Consider the following 22,802-nt stretch of genomic DNA (forward strand, 5'->3'; position numbering starts at 1 on the left):
GCCGACATTGTCCGGTCGACGGCACCCGACGATGCCCAACTTGTGCAATCTTATTGGTCATTGGGAGGTAAACGGCAGGAAGCAGTCTCTCAGGTAGCCAGGTCCAATACCATGTAGGCTTTAAAAGTAACGACTAGCACCTTGAAGCGGGTCCGGAGACCAATGGGAAGCCAGTGCAGCTCAGAGGATAGGTATAACATGGGTGTACACCCATTATCGCTCGCGCGGCTGCATTCTGGACCAGCTGTAGTCTTCGGACACTCTTCATGGGTAGCCCCATGTAGAGTGCGTTACAGTAATCCTTTCTTGAGGTGACGAGGACGTGAGTGACTGTATGAAGTGCCTCCTGGTCCAGACAGGGCCGCAACTGGTGCCCCAGGCGAACCTGGGCAAAGGCCCCCCTGGTCACAGCCGACCAAAGAAAACATGCGATGACACAAAACAATTTTTAAATAATTGGTGATGTGAGGCCAGTTAAACTATTGAGGTAAGAGAGAATAGGGAAAACACTGAACATACCATAAGAATAAAGGAAATAGTGAAACGGTCCTTCTACTGAAGCTGAAACCAATAGTAAAGCTTATATTTTTTGACCCACGAAATATGGCCTTGGGCTTATTAGAGGGGATGGGACTATTATTTTTCCAGTGCAGGAAGCAGCAAGCACACCAGCCCCACCCTCTCCATCCCACCATCTGCAAGTTCTCTTTGCATCCTGGCCTTTGCCTGCCCTGCTTGCCTGCTGGGGGCGGGGGGCTGTTCCTGGCAGAACGAACAAACACACACACCAAACATACACACTCCCCTTCCAAGGCAGCCACATCCCTTCACTAACTTGATTTCTAGCTCCATTCTCCGCTCCACGTGCAGGACAAGAAAAGTAGACACTGTGCCTATGGTAAAAAAACAAAAACCAGAAAATACCTTCCAAGTCCTCACAAAAAAATAATAAGATCTCGTTAAGTTGGAAGTAAACTAACAAACTACTTTTCTTGCCCTGCACCTGGTAGTGGAGGATGGAGCAGGAAAGCAGGTTACTGGAGGGATGTGGCTTCCTGGGGAGGGGGGGGGTTAGGGATCTCTTTCTCACACACATACACAACATCCTTTCCTTGGTCGCTCTCTACAGACACAGAGAAGGCTTTGGATAGAGCATTTGGGGTATGTGCGTCTGCGATGAGATTCCCACGTAAAGAATGATTGCCAGCAAAGGGGGGGGGGGTGAGTTTGCCTCTTATCCTGTTCTGAGTCTGCTGAGCTTCAGAACAGGGTAAAAGGAAGGAAAATCTCCCCATTTTCAAGCTGTTCGCAAAAATGCCTCATTCCAAGCCTTCAGTCCTGCAATATGCTGAAGGTTCGACATGGAACGTTTTTGCAAACCGTTTGAAAATATGGAGGGGGCTATTCCTGCCTCTCCCCTTGTTCTGAAGGTAACAGACTAAAACAGGATAAGAGACAAAATCCTCCCTCCCGCCTGCCTTCAGTCCTAGAATATGCTGAAGGCTCGAAATGGAAATTTCAAATTTTCAAACCTCTTGAAAATAGGGAGGGGAGATTCTGTCTCTTATCCTGTTCTCAGTCTGTGCTGACCTTCAGAACATGGGGGGGGGGAGGCAGGAATATCTCCCTCCCCATTTTTCAAGCCATTTGCAAAAACTCTCCCTTTCGAGCCTTCAAAGTGAATATGCAGGTGAGAAGCGACCTTTTGTAGGCATTAAAATCCATACATTTGGGACATCGGAATACCTGCGAAGATATGCTGCTGCCGAAGTGCAGGAAATCTACACACACACACACCTGCAGATCGTCCTTTCAAAGAGGAGTTTCACCAGGACGAAGGTGGCTGAAGGCGGCATTTGTGTCGCCTTCATCCTGGTGAAACTCCTCTTTGAAAGGACGATCTGCAGGAAAGTGGGGCGAGATTTCCTGAACTTCGGCAGCAACATCTCCTTGCAGGGCTTCTTCCATTGTCCCAAGTGTATGGATTTCCATGCCTTCTTCCACTCGTGGGCCTGTCTCGCCAAGAACCAAGGGGTGTTTCATGTGAACCCCCCTTACACGTGAAGAGCTGTCAGGAGTCCTTATGGCCTTTGCAAGCCAGTCCTCCCAACTGCTTCCGCATTTCTGGCCCCAGTCAAGGCTCATGGCTTGAAAACAGGGGCAGAGAATGATGGAGAAACTCTTGGCCCACATCCCCCAAACTGACCAACCCTCAATCTCCCAGGTTTTAGCTTTTCAGGCCCCCAGAATTGAATACCTTATTTCAAGTGTGGGGGATGGATGCATGTATGACATTTACACAAGGACACGCTTTAATAGAAGCAGAAAAATAAGATAGAAGCCAATGAAGACTCTGCCAGCTCCTCCAAACACAGCATATTCCTACTTGTCTGGGAATATCCTGAATGTCTATGGAGATTCTCCGTCATCCACGTCCTGGTTGTCCCAAAGGTGATTTTTCAAGAGGCAGCTGGACTTTCTGGTTTTCCTTTGAAGGTGTTTTGCTTGTCATCCAAGAAGCTTCTTTGGTATGAAAGAACGGAGGAAGCTTCTTGGATGAGAAGTGAAACGTCTTAAAAAAAAAGCAAATGAAGTCCATCTGCCTCTTGAAAAAGCACCTGTGGGATAAGATCTCCTGCTTGAGAAGGGGGTTGAACTAGAAAGCCTCCAAGGCCCCTTCCAGCTCGCTTGTTCTTACTCTGTTAGCTGACAGGGGAACTTCCTCCAGAGGTCTAAAAACGCCTTCAAGATCTCACTGGGCTCCAGCCTCAGACACCTCAGGGATTTCCTGCAAAAACAAGAACATTAAAATGAAGTCAAACCTTGAAAGTTGCCATTGGGGAGATGGTTGACAGGGTTAAAGACTTATGGAGGGGCTCCATCAGGATTGCCTCCCAGCCGAGGAGGAGCTGCAGTGCAAGAGAGCAGAAGGACCAGGAGCCCCTCCAGCCTTTGGGGCGACGCATCAACCAGGAAAAGCCCCCCAAGGCGGTGGGGGCCCTCCAGTCCCGGGCCCCTCTTCCTGGGGAGGGAGGGGGCGAGTGGGGGGAGATGGGGATGGGCTGCAAGGGGCCTTCCTGGAGGCCAGAAGAGGCTGAGTGTCCACATATTAAGGCGAGGGTCCTGGGGGGATTCTGCGGCCCCGGCATATTTGCAAAGGGGGCTTTGGGGGCTTAGGAGCTGCAGGGAGGAGCCCCCACCCCAGATTGCCACCCCACCCTGCCTAGGGAGAGACCCCGGTATCTCCAAGGTCAAATGGAGATCTCCGCTTCACCTCCGAACGGAAGGAAAGCAATCCTCGGCACTGCACAGGGGCTCTCTGGCTTGAAGGAAAACGGAAGCCGATTGGTCTCTCTGGAGATTGGCAGGATGACTCTTAGGGGCGGAACCTCTGAAAAAAAAAAGGGCGTGAAGCCTCCACTTCCGGAAAAGAAACGGGAAACGAGGGAGCTGCCTGAAACGGCGACAGAGGAGCCCGGATGATGCAGGTTTGGCGCAGGGGATGCTGGGAGTTGCAGTCTGGGAGAGTCTCTTATGCGTCCGAAGGCTGCGGAGGCTTCGGCCTGGGCCTCTCCTGACGGGAAGCGGGCGGTACTGTGACACCCCCCCTCTCTCTCTCTCCCCCTCTGCAGGAGGACGGAGGAGCCCGGCGGGGAAGGAAGGAAGGAAGCGCCGCCTGGGAGTAGGAGATCGCGGCGCAGCTTCTCAGGAAGACGGCGGGGAAAGGCCGGAGGCTCCGGGGCTGCAGGAGGGATGAGCCCAGGGGCCCCGGGAAAGGAGCTGCCTGGAGGGCGATGCGGGAAGGAAACGGGCGGAGACCGCGAGACGGTCCTGGAGAGCGAGAGTCCTTCGGAAGACCCCGGAAGACCCAAAGGATCCAGGAGGAAGGAAGGAAATATCAGTGCCCGGAATGTGAAAAGTCCTTCAACAAAAACGACCATCTTGAGAACCATCTAAAAATCCACTCATTTGGAAACCCATATAAATGCTTTGAGTGTGGAAAGAGCTTCAGTCATAGCAGCAGCCTTTATACACATGAAAGGATCCACACAGGAGAAAAACCTCATACATGTCTTGAGTGTGGAAAGAGCTTCAGTGGGAGGGGCAACCTTTATCAACATCAAAGGATCCACACAGGAGAAAAACCTCATACATGTCTTGAGTGTGGAAAGAGCTTCAGTCAGAGGAGCAACCTTTATCAACATCAAAGGATCCACACAGGAGAAAAACCTCACACATGTCTGGAGTGTGGAAAGAGCTTCAGTATAAGGGCCAACCTTTATCAAATCAAGGGATTCACACAGGAGAAAAATCTCATATATGCCTGGAATGTGGAAAGAGCTTCAGTCAGAAGAGCAACCTTTATAGACATCACAAGATCCACAGGAGAGAAACCTCATAAATGCCTGGAGTGTGGAAAGAGCTTCAGTCACAGGAGCAGCCTTTATCAACATCAAAGGATCCACACAGGAGAAAAACCTCATGAATGCCTGGAGTGTGGAAAGAGCTTCAGTCAAAGTCGCAGCCTTTGTACATCAAAGGATACACAGGTGAAAATCCTCATAAATGCCTGGAGTGTGGAAAAGCTTCAGGCAGAGATCAAAACTTACCCAACATGCAAGAATACATACCGGAGAGAAACCATTTCAATGCTGGAGTGTTTAAAGAGCTTCAGTCAGAAGAGCCACCTTAATGAACATCAAAGGATCCACACAGGAGGAAAACATACATGCCTAGAATGTGGAAAGAGCTTCTGTCAGAGGAGCAAGCTTTATCAACATCAAAGGATCCACACAGGAGAAAAACCTCATACATGTCTGGAGTGTGGAAAGAGCTTTGGTCATAGCAGCAGCCTTAATAAACATCAAAGGATCCATAGAGGAGAAAAACCTCATACATGTTTGGAGTGTGGAAAGAGCTTCAGTCAGAGGAGCAACCTTTATCAACATCAAAACATACACACAGGAGAAAAACCTTATATGCCTGGAGTGTGGAAAGAGCTTCAGTCAGAGGAGCAACCTTTATACACATCAAAAGATCCACACAGGACGGAAACCTCATAAATGCCTGGAATGTGGAAAGTGCTTCAGTCGGAGGGACAGCCTTTATAACATCAAAAGATCCACACAGGAGAAAAACCTCATATATGCCTGGAGTGTGGAAAGAGCTTCAGACGAAGGGCAACCTTTATCAACATCAAATGATCCACACAGGAGAAAAACCTCACAAATGTCTGGAGTGTGGAAAGAGCTTCAGTAACAGGAACCATCTTTATACACATGAGTGGATCCACACAGGAGAAAAACTTCATAAATGCCTGGAGTGTGGAAAGAGCTTCAGTCAGAAGAGCAGCCTTTATACACATCAAAGGATCCACTCAGGAGAAAACCTCTTAAATGCCTGGAGTGTGAAAGAGCTTCAATTGGAGGAGCAACCTTTATCAACATCAAAGGCGCCACACAGGAGAAAAACCTCATAAATTCCTGGAGCGTGGAAAGAGTTTCTAGGAGAGCGGAAGTCTTTATAAACATCAAAGAATCCACATGGGAGAATAACTAGATACCGTCAGTCCCCAACTTACAGCAGTTCATTTAGTGATGTTCAAAGTTACAATGGCTCTGAAGAGAGTGGCTTATGGCTGTTTTTCACACTGACGTCACTTGATCAAAATTCAGACGCTTGTAAACTGACTCCTTTTTTTTTCTTTTTATAAATTTTTATTTTAAACACACAAGCACATCAACAGAAACAAACACATGAGTTAAAAACAACATAGGAACAATAGTTCCATCGAATATCATACAGAAGTTCCGAATCGGTTTCTTTGCAGTAGTGTTTTCCCTTCTGTACATTTCTATCTTGCGTTCATAATCTCCTTATTCGTTATCCATTTTTATGTACAATTCTTTATTTATTTATACTTAGCTACTTATGACCAAATATTATTTACCTATATTGTGGTTTATATTTTTACTGTCATTTATTCTCTTATGTACAGTTATAGGTATATAGGTTCTTTTTCTTTGCCATTCTTATATTATTATTCCATTTAAAAGGTTATAAGGTATAGTTTGAAATGCTTTGTTTACCATCTTCGCACCTGCTATGATACCACCTTATTTTCTCTTTCTTTTCTTCTCTCCCTCCCTTCCTTCCTCTACTTCCCCTTCTTCCTTCCCTTACCTCTCCCCTCTACCCTACCCTCTTCTCCTTCCTACCCTCTCTCCTTCTTTCTCTCTTCCTCCCTCCTCTCCTTCTCTTTCTCTCCCTTCCACCCACCTCTCCTTACCTCTTTCTTCTTCCCCTACCTCTCCTCCACACTTTTTCTTCCTCTCCTTCTCTTCTCTCTCTTCCACCCTCCACTCTTTTCCATTCCTTCGTCCCTCCATTCTCTACCTTCCTCCCCTCCTTTCCTTCCTCCTTCCCTTCCTTTCTTTTTCTATTGTTATAGGTGTCTCTTTCAAATCCCAGTTTATGTTCATTTGGGGATGGTATTTCCACAAGCCCATTTTGTTTCATATCATTTCCTTTTTTCTCTATCATTCTACAGTCTATATGCCAGCTATCGTCCTGATTTGATTTCACAATCAGGACCACCAAGCTATCGTCCTGATTTGATTTTCACCAATCATGACCCCCTTGTTTTACTCATAACTATTATTTTTGAGTGTTGTTCTATTCTTTCATTGCTTTTATTTCTTTGCTTCATCCATCTATACCAATTATCCTATATTTGGTAGAATTCTGAGTCAGCATATTGCCCCCAACAATCTGGGTCCTCATTTTACCCACCTCGGAAGGATGGAAGGCTGAGTCGACCTTGAGCCGGTGAGATTTGAACAGCCGAACTGCAGAACTGCAGTCAGCTGAAGTAGCCTGCAGTGCTGCATTTAACCACTGCACCATCTCAGCTCCTTTTCCTGTATTTCTTTCGTTAATTTATCCATTTCGCACAGTCCATAATTTTTCTTATTATTTCATCTTCATTTGGGGTTAGTTTGTTTTTCCACTTCTGGGCAAAAGCGATCCTTGCTGCTGTAAGTATATGCAGTATTAGATATTGTATTTCTTTTTTGTATTTCACCGACATAATTCCTAATAGAAAAACTTCAGGTTTCCAATCTAATTAAACCCTTGTTATTTCCTCCAGCCAATTTTTGATCCTTTTCCAGAATTTTTTTGCCTCTTCACAGGTCTATCATAATGATAATATGTTCCATGTACCGAATCACATTTCCAGCATTTTGGGGAGGTATTTGTTGAAATTTTAAACTGACTCCTTTTTGGGACAGTTGCAGTGTTCCGGGGTCATGTCAACTTTTGTGACCTTCCTGCAAGCAAAGACAATGGGAAAACCATATTCACTTAACGCTGTTACATTTGGAGTAATTTATGTAACTGGCAAGAAAGGTGGTAAAATCCACTTCAATGTTTCACTTATAAAGAAAAATTTGCGGCTGAATTGTAGTTGTAAATCGAGGGCTGCCTACAAATGCCTGGATTGTGGTAAGCGATTCACTTCACAGCAATCCCTTAATTCACATCAAAGAATCCACAGAGAAGAACCCGTATAAACCCATTGAATGAGTAGCACTTCCTTCGATATCAAAGGATTCACATTTTATATATACATGTATCATGACTGAAGGTCTTTCCACACTCAGGCAATATATATATATATACTTACCTGAGTGTGGAAAGACCTTCAGTCATGATACATGTCTGAGTAATTGAGAGGAGAGAGTTTTTTTTGTCCAAGTCTGATTGGACACACAAGGAATCTGTCTTTGGTGCATAAATTCATTATACATAAAAACTATGAGATAATCATGATCATAGTAATAAAACTACAGATCAAATTAAATATTTTATTTGGTCACATTAATTAGATATGCAAGGAATATGTCTCCAGTGCAGAAGCTCTGGGTGTACATTCATAGCAACACCATAACAATGGTGTATGCCCACCCACCTATACATGCACGCGAACCTCCATGCGGGGAGGGATTTTTGCTTTCAACAGCCTCTGAAGGCTTTCCTGAATCCGGGGGAGGTGGCCGGGGGAGGTTTTTAGAGACACTTGACAGTCACTTGCCTGAGATGGTCTGGGCTCTCCTGCTTGAGCAAGGGGCTGGGATAGAAGACCTCCAAGGTCCCTTCTAGTTCTTTCTGAATTTTCTTTGCTCCAGAAGGTGGTCTAGGAACAATGGTTTAAATTACACATATTTTTATAGACTTTGGGGGCTCTAGAGGCCTTGTCTGGGTGTTAATCTGTCAGTAGTTCAGAAATTGGATTCCCAATTGGGCAGCTGTGGACGAGATGCTTGCCTGATCCCTGTCCAAGGACTGCAGTTGAGAGCTGCTCTGACACGGGGTCCAGTCCTCCCTCTACCCGGCCTAAAGCCAGTGCTGCTGTGCCCGGAATTGTAGGCTGTCTGCCCCAAATGGAGATCAACACAATCATCCAGCCATTAATTCAATCCAGTTCACAATTTGAGGAGAAAAATTCTCTCCCCATCTTTAAACTCTGCACCATCTAACAATACTTTGGAGTTCAGAAAAAGGTTCTCAGCTAAGCAGAAATAATGGAGGAAGCTCATCTGTGATGGAACACAACAGCATGGCAGCACAAAAGGAATGCGATGGGAAGTTCATCCAGAGCTACTTTAATGAGTGGAGTTTCCCTTAACAAAGACAGTCTACATCCAAAAGTAAGCCTTTTGTGCAAAACTCAGAGAAATGGGCAGTTTTAGTTATCGGTTTGGTCTCTTACTAAAGACATTTGCCTAGCATTGGTGTATGTAGAAAAGGTGGAGCAGGTGAGCTTTGGAAGCCACCTGTCAACTCCTTGGGAATTTTGATGGCTTTATGACCTCATCCATGCAGGCTAGAAAGCCAGTTGTCAGAGTAAAGATCCCCTCCAAGAGGAAAGTTAGTTTTCAACGGACTCCCGAAGTCTGGGAAATCATCCCTTTATTTGCAGCCAATTTATCAGGGTTGTATTGAAAGGGCGAAAATGCCCATTTGGCCCCTTCTTAGAGGGAAGCAGGGTGAAAATGAGAAGACCAGCTCTTTTTCTGTTGCTTTTCATTTCTGATCCTTTTAAATCAACTCTTCCTCTCCAAACTCAGGCACCAAGATTACTATAGAACTTGATTACCTGAATTTGAGAGACTGAGAGGAGCAAAGGGGCTTCTTTGTCCAACTGAAAATGAAGATCATCAAATAATCCAAGCCAAGCAAAAACATTTATTAAGGATGGGGTGTCAAATGGTACATACATTCAGTGTCAGTAAAGAAATAATGAAAGGATAAAATACACTGATTGCTCGTGAAGTTTAAACAACAGAAGACATTGATTCTAGATAACATGCCACAGGAAACAAATGTATGGGCTACATTAGTCTTTCCCAGCTGGGTTGAGGTGTTTCTTGAAAGTTGCAGATGGATTCAAAGACGGTCAGAATACTCTGTTGAGCAATTCCTGAAAAAGCCAAGTTCTCACACACAGAATAAAGGGCCTTAGTCAAGAAGAAAAACGGCACACTGCCTGTTAAAATGTCATTTTAAATTGCCTCAGTCTTCAACTTCTCTCTTCTAGGTCTTTTCTCAAGGGGTTTTTCTTGCTAGGGGAGGGAGATAGAGGGGATGCTGGTTGTATGGGACATCTATGGGCTGATGTTCAAAGGTTTCCAGAGGAACCACTGTACCCAAGGCAGGACACTAATTATAGAGATCAAAGGGGGGGGGGGAGAATATATCTAAAATTATTACTATTCCTGGATCCTTGTGTTTGGGAGAGCTTTTGCTCTCTGATGGGGAACTATGAGAGGTAGTGTAGGGAATCAACCAGAGAGATTTATATAGAAGGAGCCTCTCTCTCTTCCCAAATGAAAGGTTGCCCAGAGATGAAAAATAGGCCAAGCCTTCTCTGAGCTACCAACTCAATTAACCATAATGTTTATAAGCCACTTGTCAGGGATTTCTGTTCTCTGAAACAAACAATGCATTGTTAAGCTATCAGCATTAGTAAGGAAACCAAATTGCTTATATGGAACAAAATAAAGCTGCATCAAAAAGTTTTTTGGAGGGAAGAGTTGCATATGGGCACTAGGAAACTACCAGGAAGGAAGCAGCTTTGGACACTGCAACCCACACGTCTACCTTTTTTGGTTTCTTGCCTACCAGCTGTGTTGGGACAGATGTGTTCGAGGGAAGACAGAAAGGCAGAGATGCCAGTGGCTTCTTCCAGGAAAAGGAGGCAGAGGGGTGTAGACCAACCCTGCTGAGAGATACATTGAAATACAGCACTGTTGAGTGGCTGAATTAAATTTGCGAGGGAGATATAGGAATGTACACTGAATACAATTGAACTCACATCTCTGGCACAATTTGCAAGAGTTGCAGCCCTTCAAAGAAAACATGCGATGACACAAAAGAATTTTTAAATAATTGGTGATGTGATCCCAGTTAAACTATTGAGGCAAGTGAGAATAGCGCAATCACTAAAGAAACCATAAGAATAAAGTAATTGGTAAAATGGTCCTTCTCCTGAAGCTGAAACCAATAGTAAAGCTGAACCAATATTAACCGTGGTTGTTGTTTTGCAGTTGAGGGGCTGCCCTACCTCGCAGGGGTGATTACTGGGGAAACGGAGAAACCATGATGGTCTCCTGCAAAGGGAGAGACACACCTGGGGGGAGAACAGCTGTTGATGGCTCCCCAGGTGTTTTCCCACCAGATGCGACCCCTGGGAAGGGAAGCACCCACGGCTGCATTTGCATGGCCTGCTCAGCTTGGCAGGTGTCAGGTTAGCTTTCCTTGCAGTCAGCCTGTGAACCCAGCCGGGGCTCAGGATGTGCAAAGCCAGGAGTGGGAGGTGTGTTGTGTGAATGGGGTGTCTGGTCCCACCGAGTCCTTTCAGGCAATGGCCTAGTTCACCTCCTTCCCCGTGAACGGCCTTGAGCAAATATGTCTCCCTTGGCTTCCCTATTTCTGCTGGCTGCAAGGATGGCATGGAGGGCTACTCTCCCTGCTGCTTCCCCTCCCTCCTGCTTCAAAGGCGGAGCCCCCCCTCCACTGCTTCCAATCTTGGGCCTCTGTCTCTCCAAGAGCCAAGGGGCGCGTTTCATGTGAAGCCGCCTTACATGTGAAGAGCTGCCAGGAGTCCTTATGGCCTTTGCAAGCCAGTCTTCCAAATTGCCCCTGGGGAGGAAGGGGACGAGTGGGAGAGGGAAGCTGAGGTGCCTGCAGGAGCCTTCCTGGAAGCCAGTAGAGGCTGAGGGTGAATTTCAAACATAAATGATTATGTTTGAAATTCAAAAATTACTAGTAGCAACAGAAAAAATTGAGAAGAGATTGGAGAACATGGAATACAAAACAGAAAATTTGATGGAAAAATTGAGGATGTTTATCAAATGAAGAAAGTGGAGAACAGAGTTCAGAAAAATGAAGAAAAAAATGGCAAAGAGGTAGGAAAATTGTGGATACTGACAACAATTGAGTGTGGGTGGAAATGCAAGAGTGGAATATGGGAAGGGGAGATAGATGGACTGGAACTCTACCTCAGATTTCAAAGTATAGAAGGAGAAAAGAGAGAAAAATTAATGGAGTTAAGGAGAGAAATCTTGAACAGATACTCAATGATAACCAGACAAGCTGATAGAAGGAGCAGATGGTGGGTTCGAGCAGAGGTGGGTTCCTACCAGTTCGCACCTATTCGATAGAACCGTTCATCAAATCTACGACACTGGTTAGAAGAGGTTCCACCAGTGGACCCGGAAAGCAGGCCACACGTACAGAAGAGGTTCCAATTTTTTTTAAAAACCCACCACTGGTTTCGAGGTTTCATGAGATACGAAATGAACATCACGTTGTGAAGAAGAAGTCCATACAAGACTTATCAAGAAAGTAACAGAACACTAATGCTACAAATGTCGAGAAATAGTAAGACTGTACTATTACTGGAAACATACAGGTTGATGAATGAAAGCGTATAATAAAAATTAAGTTAAATCTAGTTAAATTAGAGTATTATGCTTGAAGATGTGATAATAGTTTATAGTCAGATGATTAATAATGATAATTGAATGCATATATATATATATTAGTTTGATACATGAATTTTATATAAACTACAAATGGAGATTATGAGAGAGGTTTAAAGCTTTGGTATTTAAATATAACAAATTTTTACTTAGAACATGTTATAAAGATGCAATGTTATGGATGATTTTAGGAAGATCTAATAGAATGCCATTATATATTTTACTTTAGATTAGAATAGTTCATATAACAGGATGTTAAAAACAATCATAGTCAAATTAGTTTGGGTACAATAATCGATATATATCGGCTGATTATAAATATTCTGTGCATCCCTTCCATAGTCATCACCAATTCATATCAAATCACATATTTTTAAAATCAAATATATATATACACACTTTTACAATTTATAATGATGCGTTTATATATTTTGTTTTTGTTAGGTTCTTTTTGGTGTATTTCAAAAATTAAAAATGTTTATAAAAAAAGGAGGCTGAAGGTCCTCATATTAAAGGGGGGGGGTCCTCGAAGGGATTCCCCCACTGCAGATGTGCAAAGGAGCCCCCCCCCAGCCCCTCCGCCTTGCCTAGGGGAAAAGACCCTGGTGGGGGAGCGGAGCACAAAAGGGGGGGGGGAGAAGATGCACCCAAAAGATCAAAGGGAGGACCTCCGCCTCACCTCCCCGCGGGAGCAAAGCCAACCTCGGCACTGCGCAGGAGCCCTCTGCTGGTTTGAAGGAAGGCGGAAGCCGATTGGTGGCTCTCGTGAGGGAGGCGATTGGCAGGAGGATTTTTTGGGGCGGTTCCCTGCAAAGGAACAGGCGGATCTTCTGGAACAAAAAGGGCGTGAAGCCACCACTTCCGGAAAAGAAACGGGCAACGAGGGAGATGCTTGAAACGGCGACTGAGGAGACCGGATGGTGCAGGTTTGGCGCAAGGTATGCTGGGAGTTGCAGTCTCGGAGATTAACTCGGGGAAAGGAGGCCTGGGAGGCCGAGGTCTAGTCTGACGGAGGGGCGGGCGAGAAGGCTCATGAGAGGCGGAGGCTGCGGAATGCAGCCGTCACCCGCCTCTCTCTCTCCCGCACCCCCCTCCAGGAGGACGGAGGAGCCCGGCGGAGGAAGGAAGGAAGCGCCACCTGAGAGCAAGAGGTCCCGGCGTGGTTTCCCGGGAGACGGCGGGGAAGGCCAGGCGCCTCCGGGCTGCAGGAGGGATGAGCCCAGGGGCATTCCGAAAAAGGTGGTTGCGTGGAGGGCGATTGCGGGGAGTAGGAAACGGGCGGAGACCCCGAGACGGTCCTGGGGTGCGGAGGGGTCCTTCGGAATGACCCCGGAATCGCCAAAGGAACCAGAGGAAGGAAATGGAAATGCCCGGAATGTGGAAAAACCTTCAAGAGAAACGACCTTCTTAAAAGGCATCTAAGGATCCACACAGGAGAGAAACCCATTTAAATGCACGGAGTGTGCAAAATCCTTAAGGGAAAAGACTTCTTCAAAGCCAATCTAAAAATCCACATGGGAGAAAAGAAATACCAATGCCCAGAATGTGGAAAAACCTTCAAGAGAAGTGAACATCTTCAAGGCCATTTAAAAATCCACTCAGGAGAAAAGGAATATCCATGCCCAGAATGTGAGAAATACTTTAGAACCAAAGACCTTCTTAAAAGCCATCTAAAAATCCATACAGAAGAAAAACCTTATAATGCTTTGAGTGTGGAAAGAGCTTCCGTCACAAGAGCACCCATGAGAGACTCAAAGGATCCACACAGGAGAAAAACCTTATAAATGCTTTGAGTGTGAAAGAGCTTCAGTCAGACAAGCACTCTTTATACTCATCTAATAATCCACACAGGAGAAAACCTCATAATGTCTGGAGTGTGGAAAGAGCTTTGGTCATAGCAGCAGCCTTTATAAACATCAAATAATCCACACAGGAGAAAAACCTTATAAATGCTTGAGTGTGAAAGAGCTTCCGTCACAAGAGCACCCATGAGAGACATCAAAGAATCCACACAGGAGAAAAAACCCTACAAATGCCTGGAGTGTGGAATGAGCTTTAGTCAGACGAGGCACCATTATCCACATCAAAGGATCCACTCAGAGAGAAAACCTCAATGCCTGGAGTGTGGAAAGAGCTTCAGTTCGGAGGAGCAGCCTTTATATACATCAAAGGATCCACTCAGGAGAGAAAATCTCATAAATGCATTGAGTGTGGAAAGGAAGCTTCAGTTCGGAGGAGCACCTTTATCAACATCAAAGGAAAGTTCCACTCAGGAGAGAAACCTCATAAATGCCTGGAGTGTGGAAAGGGGTTCAGTCAGAGAGCCACCTTTATACACATGAGAGGATCCACAACAGGAGAAAACCTCACACAATGCCTGGAGTGTGGAAAGAGTTTCAGTCAGAGGAGCCACCTTATACACATGAGAGGATCCACACAGGAGAAAAACCTCATAAATGTCTGGAGTGTGGAAGAGCTTCAGTCAGTGGAGCAGCCTTTATATACGAAAAGGATCCAATTCAGGAGAGAAACCTCATAAATGTCTGAGTGTGGGAAAGAGCTTCAATCGGAAGGAGCAAACCTTTATCAACATCAAAGGCGCCACACAGGAGAAAAACCTCATAAATTCCTGTAGTGTGGAAATAGTTCCTAGGAGAGGTGGAAGTCTTTATAACCATCAAAGAATCCACATGGGAGAATAACCAGATACAGTCCAATTCCAATTTACAGCAGTTTATTTAGTGACTGTTCAAAGTTACAATGGCTCTGAAGAGAGTGGCTTATGGCTGTTTTTCACACTGATGTCACTTGATCAAAATTCAGACCCTTGTAAACTGACTCCTTTTTGTGACGGTTGCAATGTTCCGTGGTCATGTCACCTTTTGTGACCTTCCTGCAAACAAAGTCAATGGGAAAACCAAATTCACTTAACCCTGTTACAGTTGGAGTGATTTAGATAACTAGCAAGAAAGGTCGTAAAATTCACTTCAATGTTTCACTTATAAAGAAAAATTTGCGGCTGAATTGTAGTTGTAAATCGAGGGCTGCCTCAAATGCCTGGATTGTGGCAAGCGATTCACTTCACAGCAATCCATTAATTCACATCAAAGAATCCACAGAGGAAGGAAAAACCGTGTAACCCCTTGAGGGAAGAGCGTTTCTTTTGATATCAAAGGATTCACACTAAAAAAAGCTATAAACTTGCCTGGAGTGTGGAAAGACCTTCAGTCATGATACATGTCTGAGTAGTGAGAGTAGAGTAGAATTCTTTATTGGCCAAGTGTGATTGGACACACAAGGAATCCGTCTTCGGTGCATAAAGTCATTGTACATAAAGCTTTGAGATAATCATGATCATAGTAATAAAACTACAAATCAAATTAAAATATTTTATTTGGTCAAGTGTAATTAGACATGCAAGGAATATGTCTTCAGTGCAGAAGCTCTAGGTGTACATGCAGAGCAACACTATAACAATAACAACATAATTGGAAGGGATCTTGGAGGTCTTGTGTTCTACCTTTTGGCCCTATACGAATGATTGCTATCTTTTTCTAAGGTGTGAGAAAATGGTGTATACCCACCCACCTATACATGCACGCGCAACCTCCATGCGGGGAGGGATTTTTGCTTTCAACAGCCTCTGAAGGCTTTCCTGAATCCTGGGGAGGGGGCCAGGGAGGTTTTTAAGAAGACACTTGACAGTCACTTGCCTGAGATGGTCTGGGCTCTCCTGCTTGAGCAAGGGGCTGGGATAGAAGACCTCCAAGGTCCCTTCTAGTTCTTTCTGAAATTTTCTTTGCTCCAGAAGGTGGTCTAGGAAACAATGGTTTAAATTACACAGATTTTTATAGACTTTGGGAAGGCTCTAGAGGCCTTGTACTAGCCTGGGTGTTAATCTGTCAGTAGTTCAGAAATGTTGGATTCCCAACTGGGCAGCTGTGGACGAGATCCTTGCCTGATCCCTGTCCAAGGGCTGCAGTTGAGAGCTGCTCTGACACGGGGTCCAGTCCTCCCTCTGCCCGCCTAAAGCCAGTGCTGCTGTGCCCGGAATTGTAGACTGTCTGCCCCAAAAGGAGATCAACACAATTGTCCAGCCATTAGTTCAATCCAGTTCACAATTTGAGGAGAAAAATTCTCTCCCCCGTCTTTAAACTTGGCACCATCTAACAATACTTTGGGGTTTAGAAAAAGGTTCTCAGAAAGCAGAAATAATGGAGGAAGCTCACCTGGGACGATAGAACAAAACACACAACAGCATGGCAGCACAAAGGGATGCGATGGGAAGTTCATCCAGAGCTACATTAATGAGTGGAGCTTCCCTTGACAGAGGCTTTCTATATCCAAAAATATGCCTTTTGTGGAAAAAATGAGAGTTGGGCAGCTTTAGTCATCGGTTTGGTCACCTACTAAAACATTTGCCTAGTATTGGTTTGAGTAGAAAGATGGAGCAGGTGAGCTTGGAAGCCACCTGTCATCTCCATTGGAATTCTGATGGCTTTATGACCTCATGCATGCAGGCTAAAAAGCCAGTTGTCAGAGTGAAGATCCCCCTCCAAGAGGTAAGTTAGTCTTCAGGACTCCCGAAGGCTGGGAAATCATCCCTTTATTTGCAGCCAATTTATCAGGGTTGTATTGAAAGGGCGAAAATGCCCATTTGGCCCCTTCTTAGAGGAAGCAGGGTGAAAATGAGAAGACCAGCTCTTTTTTCTGTTGCTGTTGCTTTTCATTTCTGATCCTTTTAAATCAACTCTTCCTCTCCAACTCAGGCACCAAGATTACTATAGAACTTGATTACCTGATTTAAGAGACTGAGAGGAGCAAAGGGGCTTCTTTGTCCAACTGAAAATGAAGATCATCAAATAATCCAAGCCAAGCAAAAACATTTATTAAGGATGGGGTGTCAAATGGTACATACATTCAGTGTCAGTAAAGAAATAATGAAAGGATAAAATACACTGATTGCTCGTGAAGTTTTTCTGTTGCTTTTCATTATTTGACTTTTAAGCAAGTCTTAATCTCCAGACTCAGGCCCAAAGTTTTCTATAGTTTATATATCTTATATATATATTGATTACCTGAATTTGAGAGACATTGAGAGGAAGGAGCAAAGGGGCTTCTTGGTCCACCTGAAAATGCAGATCATCAAATAATCCAAGCAAACATTTATTAGAGGGGGTGGTCAAACGATTCTGGGTTAGTAAAGAAATGATGAAAGGATAAAATACACTGATTGTTCAAAGAAACACAGAATATTCTGTTGTGTAGTTCCTGAAAAAGCAAGTTCTCTGATATGGAATAAAGAGCCTTAGTCAAGAAGGACAACATGCATACAATGGGATACTGCCTGTTAAAATGCCATTTTAAATTAGTGATGAAGCCTAAAATGGGGGGTCAAAGGATCACACAGTATAACTTGCTCTGAATCAACTTGCTTTCTTAGACTGTGCCTCAGTTTTCTCCTGTTTTAGACCGTTTTTCAAGTGGTTTTTTTTGCTTGGGGGAGGGGAGATGGGTAGGATGCTGGTTGTATAGGACATCTGTGGGCGTTTTTCAGAGGAACCAATGTACCCAGTGCAGGATAGTAATAATTTCAGGGAGCAAAGGGGACAAACAATTCTTTATAATTTGCGAGGGAGATATAGGAATGTACACTGAATACAGTTGAACTTGCATCCCTTGCACAATTTGCAAGAGTTGCAGCCCTTCAAAAAAAAAATGCGATGACGCAAAACAATTTTTAAATAATTGGTGATGTGATGCCAGTTAAACTATTGAGGTAAGAGAGAATAGGGAAAACACTGAACATACCATAAGAATAAAGGAAATAGTGAAACGGTCCTTCTACTGAAGCTGAAACCAATAGTAAAGCTTATATTTTTTTGACCCACGAAATATGGCCTTGAGCTTATTAGAGGGGGTGGGCTTATTATTTTTCCGGTGCAGGAAGCAGCAAGCACACCAGCCCCACCCTCTCCATCCCACCATCTGCAAGTTCTCCTTGCATCCTGGCCTTCGCCTGCCCTGCTTGCCTGGTGGGGAAAAGCTGACTGTGCTGCTCTGGCCAAGGGGGGGGCACTTCCTGGCAGAACGAACGAACACACACACACACACACACACACACTCCCCCTCCAAGGCAGCCACATCCCTTCACTAACTTGCTTTCTAGCTCCATTCTCCGCTCCACGTGCAGGACGAGAAAAGTAGACACTGTGCCTATGGTTAAAAAAAAATATACCAGAAAATACCTTCCAAGTCCTCCCCCCCCCCCCAAAAAAAAATCTCACGAAGTTGGAAGTAAATTAACAAACTACTTTTCTTGCCCTGCATCTGGTAGTGGAGGATGGAGCAGGAAAGCAGGTTACTGGAGGGATGTGGCTGCCTGGGGAGGGGGTGGGGGTTATGGATCTCTTTCTCACACACACATACACAACATCCTTTCCTGGTCGCTCTCTACAGACACAGAGAAGGCTTTGGATAGAGCATTTGGGGTATGTGCGTCTGCGATGAGATTCCCACGGAAAGAATGATTGCCAGGAAAAGGGAGGGGGGGAGTTTGCCTCTTATCCTGTTCTGAGTCTGCTGAGCTTCAGAACAGGGTAAGAGGAAGGAAAATCTCCCCATTTTCAAGCCGTTCGCAAAAATGCTTCATTCTAAGCCTTCAATCCTGCAATATGCTGAAGGTTCGACATGGAACGTTTTTGCAAACCGTTTGAAAATATGGAGGGGGCTATTCCTGCCTCTCCCCTTGTTCTGAAGGTAACAGACTAAAAACAGGATAAGAGACAAAATCCTCCCTCCCGCCTGCCTTCAGTCCTGGAATATGCTGAAGGCTCGAAATGGAAATTTCAAATTTTCAAACCTCTTGAAAATAGGGAGGGGGGATTCTGTCTCTTATCCTGTTCTCAGTCTGTGCTGACCTTCAGAACGGGGGGGGGAGGCAGGAATATCTCCCCATTTTTCAAGCCATTTGCAAAACGCCCCCTTTCGAGCCTTCAATGTGAATATGCAGGTGAGAAGCGACCTCTTGTAGGCATTAAAATGCATACATTTGGGACATCGGAATACCTGCGAAGATATGCTGCTGCTGAAGTGCAGGAAATCTCTCCCCACACACACACACCTGCAGAACATCCTTTCAAGAGGAGTTTCACCAGGATGGAGGTGGCTGAAGGCGGTGTTTGTATCACCTTCATCCTGGTGAAACTTCTCTTTGAAAGGACGATTTGCAGGAGAGGGGGTGAGATTTCCTGCACTTCGGCAGCAGAAACTCCTCGCAGGGCTTCTTCCAATGTCTCAAGTGTATGGATTTCCATCCCTTTGTCAGGCCTGCATTTATATTCCTTTTAGAATTTTGGCCTGGAAGAAGGTGGGGCTTAGCAGTGAGAAGACGGATTTTCAGGCTATTCCTGAAATTCCTCTATTCCGAAGGAAATTGGACGGTCCTTTTCGGACCCAAGCTGTCCTGGAGAGACAGTGAAAGGTTGGAGGAGATCCAGTGACCCCAGAGACATTCGCAAAGTCTCTGGGGGGCTTGGAATTTAACCTCCTTTGCCAGTGACTTCTGGATTAGCTGTAAGCTAACCGAAACTGCAGGTTGCCCCTAAGAAGGGCGTAAGTGTTTCCAACTGGTAAGGTGATTTTATTACTCAGAGAGACATGGTCCGCATAAAAATTTAAGCTAATTGAAACCAAGAACAGAAGAATCTAGCGGCAAATTGGATTTTTTTTATGTCTTTTTGGCCGGTGGTTACCCTATTTCTTAAATGTTTTAAATGCTATTTACATGGACAAAGGAAAGATTACTTCAACATCTCCTCTGACTCCCTGTAAGTGGGCTGTAAACCAATTTACTATAATTTGGCTCCCTACAATTTGACACTTTTATTGCTTGGCTGTGTTGGTCTAAGATCAGATAAGATTGCACAGCTCCCAGCTTGCTTTTACTTGCAAATAACTTAAAGCCTCTAAAGGAAAAAATACTAACTGCGTCACAAATATGGCGTCTATGCCAGTTTCAAATGATTCATTTCAAATGATTTTTTCCGCGTTACAAAAGTTGTCTGACACGTATGATAGATTTGAAAGAAAACTGGACTATTTGCTGTTTTTAACATCAAAATATGAAGAAAAAAGTGAGAATGTTGAATGTTTGAATGTTCCTGAAATACAAATGAAGGATGTCAGAAATGAAGATTCTCAATTTGCTGACATTCCGGACATCTGGCTTAAAGATTCTCAACTTGCTGACACTCCAGGCATCTGGTTTACTTCGGAGGGAGAAAGAGATGCAACGTTTGAAGGGGGGGGCAGCCATATAGAAGATTTATTTCAAAAGACAGAGCGCAGGAGGAATGAGAAGCATTAAATAATTTATACTTTATGAAACATCATTTGCAAAATTTTCGATACCACCACTAAGAATTAAAGACAAGATGAAAAGTGCAACAAGTGTAGGACAACGCGTAGGACATTATATGAGAGGCATCTTAAGCAAAAAGGTGCAAAAATATTCCTGTTTGGACTTGCTTATAAAGACGTTTGTAGAACTTGTTCCACGAATGGTAATAGGATTAAGGAGGTTTTGTTATTGGAGAGACACAGGCTGATAGATGGAAGAATACAATTCAAAATTAGCTAAACCTAATTATCCTTATTTGTAATAGACATAGTTGAATAATAAATGATAATGATAGTAATGTATATAATGTGGAGTTGATATGATAAATAATAATTGGATATGAGAAGGGAAGGTTGGAAATATTTTTGGACCATATACAAAGGTTATTAATCACAATAATTATCACTATTAAAAAATAAAACTATATACAGTTAAATGTTAACTAATATGGGGAAAATGTTACGATATACGATATAATTACATAAAGAAAGAATGATAATAAACTATATACATGGAAGATGGAATTTTTGGTATTAAATATTATGGATGTTTAGCTAAAACAGGATATGAGGATTTGATGCTAATAGAGGATTTTACAAACAAGTAAATGAAATGCTAGCATGTGGTTATGGATTAAATCTTTGGCATAGTTAAGGATGAAAGATGTTTAAATAACTGTAGTCAACTAAAAGTGGAGGTATAATGATGGTAATATGGTAAACATTTGAGTTAAGATATTTGAATTAATATGAATTAATGGAAGAGATGCACCAAAACATGTTGTAACCAGCTGATATACTTCTTTATAATATTTACCTGTGTTGTTGTTTTTTTCTTTTTCTCTTTTGTCTTTCCTTTTTTTCCCCTGCCTTGTTTTTTGTCTTTTTTGTTTTTTGATTTTTTCTTTTCCCACTGGTGTGGGCATGTGTTGTTTATGTAACAAAATAAAAAAAAAAATTTTTTTTAAAGAATTTTGGCCTGCCACATTTTCTCTTATTTCATTATGCTGTTTCTTTAAGTTTATTCAATGGAGGGGGGGGGGGTTAGAAGGAGTAGGATTTTGGAATGTATTGTTTTTCATTCTTTGCTAGAAGCCAAGGTCATCCTTTGTCTCCACATCAGTACACCTGACCGGAAGAAGCTGGGCATGGACGCCAGGTGGAAGAAGGAGATTGGACCATGTGATGGACTGTGGGTGTGGGGACAAGATCATTAACTTTTAACTGGGTGGGATTCTGATGTATCTTCCAGAATTGGAATCCCCACAGCACTATGCTGTTGTAATATAGTTCCTTGTGTAGGTGTGGGTCACCCATGGCCCAGTGGATAACGGGGCATGCAGAGCCACGCTGAACCACACAGGAGAAAACAAACTCCTAAAACTCCATAACATCCTGATAGTTCATAACATAACATCCTGAGATGTGCCCTACCAATGACGCCCAGGATTTGACCATACATAGACAGAACTTCCCTGAGCAGTAGATTAGAAATTGTACTTTTACAGGCTGTTTTAACCACATGCTATTGCTCTTCCTGCTGTGTCCTATCTCAATAAAAGGGGCTCTCAGACCCCCAATCTGGGTCGCTCCATCCCGAGAAAGATTGTATCCTGTCTTTTCTCCACATTGGCCTCATGGACGAACCACGGGAACATCGCACTATGCCAACATGCCTGCTTTATTAAATTGAAACTTTAAGCATAGTTTTGCCTTTGACTCTGATTTAATTCTACATGGTATTTGGAACGCTGACATCATTCCAACTCTCTTTTCAAAATAATCACCAGCACCTCACTCTCACGGCAGGGGGGTGGGGTGGGGGGCTTGTGAGGTTTGCTGTTTCTCCAATGCTGAACCACACCAGTCAGCGTAAAACATCAACGAACAATTAGGAGAAAGCCTTTTGAGATAAGAAGTTGAGATGAGGCGTTCCTCTGCAAATCTGCAAAGGTAAAAGCAGTTTCGCTTTTAAATTTATTACCGTTGGCAAGAAGCCCAGCCTGTGGGGGATACAAAGAAGTGGAATGGAGGAGCTTATTTTCAACGCGGAGAATAGATGGCATGAAGATCTGATGGAGATTCCAGCCACCCACATGCAATCAGCTCCGATGGAGATCCCGGACCATTCCGGACAACTAAATGTGAGTGCATACTACTATTCCTTCCCCCCAGCCGAGGCTTGGAAAAAACCCTGGAGATTTTGACTCCTACCAAACGGGGATATTTGGAATGAGCCAATGCCCTGCAACTGAGTGGAAGACAGAATTCCTAGCAAGATGGGATTTTCAACCCAGCCAGCAAGAAGGGATTTGGCAAACATCCTCCACTTACCAGCCACCAGAAATTGGGCTG

The 22,802-nt window shown here is 44.1% G+C and overlaps 1 protein-coding gene across 1 annotated transcript; it reads left to right on the forward strand.

The window, feature by feature from the left end:
- Positions 1-13,561: 13,561 nt before the first annotated feature.
- On the forward strand, positions 13,562-14,749 carry LOC116519345 (zinc finger protein 572-like). The gene is made up of 3 exons (XM_032233188.1): positions 13,562-13,757; positions 14,219-14,446; positions 14,559-14,749. Exons 1-3 carry the CDS (start codon positions 13,562-13,564, stop codon positions 14,747-14,749), a joined length of 615 nt encoding a protein of 204 aa, XP_032089079.1.
- Positions 14,750-22,802: the final 8,053 nt, after the last annotated feature.

This window comes from Thamnophis elegans, chromosome 16 (genome assembly GCF_009769535.1).
Source record: "Thamnophis elegans isolate rThaEle1 chromosome 16, rThaEle1.pri, whole genome shotgun sequence".
NCBI lineage: Eukaryota > Metazoa > Chordata > Lepidosauria > Squamata > Colubridae > Thamnophis > Thamnophis elegans.

Coding starts and splice junctions, on each gene's coding strand:
- LOC116519345 (XM_032233188.1), top strand. CDS start 13,562: ATGGGAGAAAAGAAATACCAATGCCCAGAATGTGGAAAAACCTTCAAG. Junction 13,758..14,218: donor AAAACCTTATAATGCTTTGA/GTGTGGAAAGAG, acceptor TATACATCAAAG/GATCCACTCAGGAGAGAAAA. Junction 14,447..14,558: donor GGAGTGTGGAAAGAGTTTCA/GTCAGAGGAGCC, acceptor ATATACGAAAAG/GATCCAATTCAGGAGAGAAA.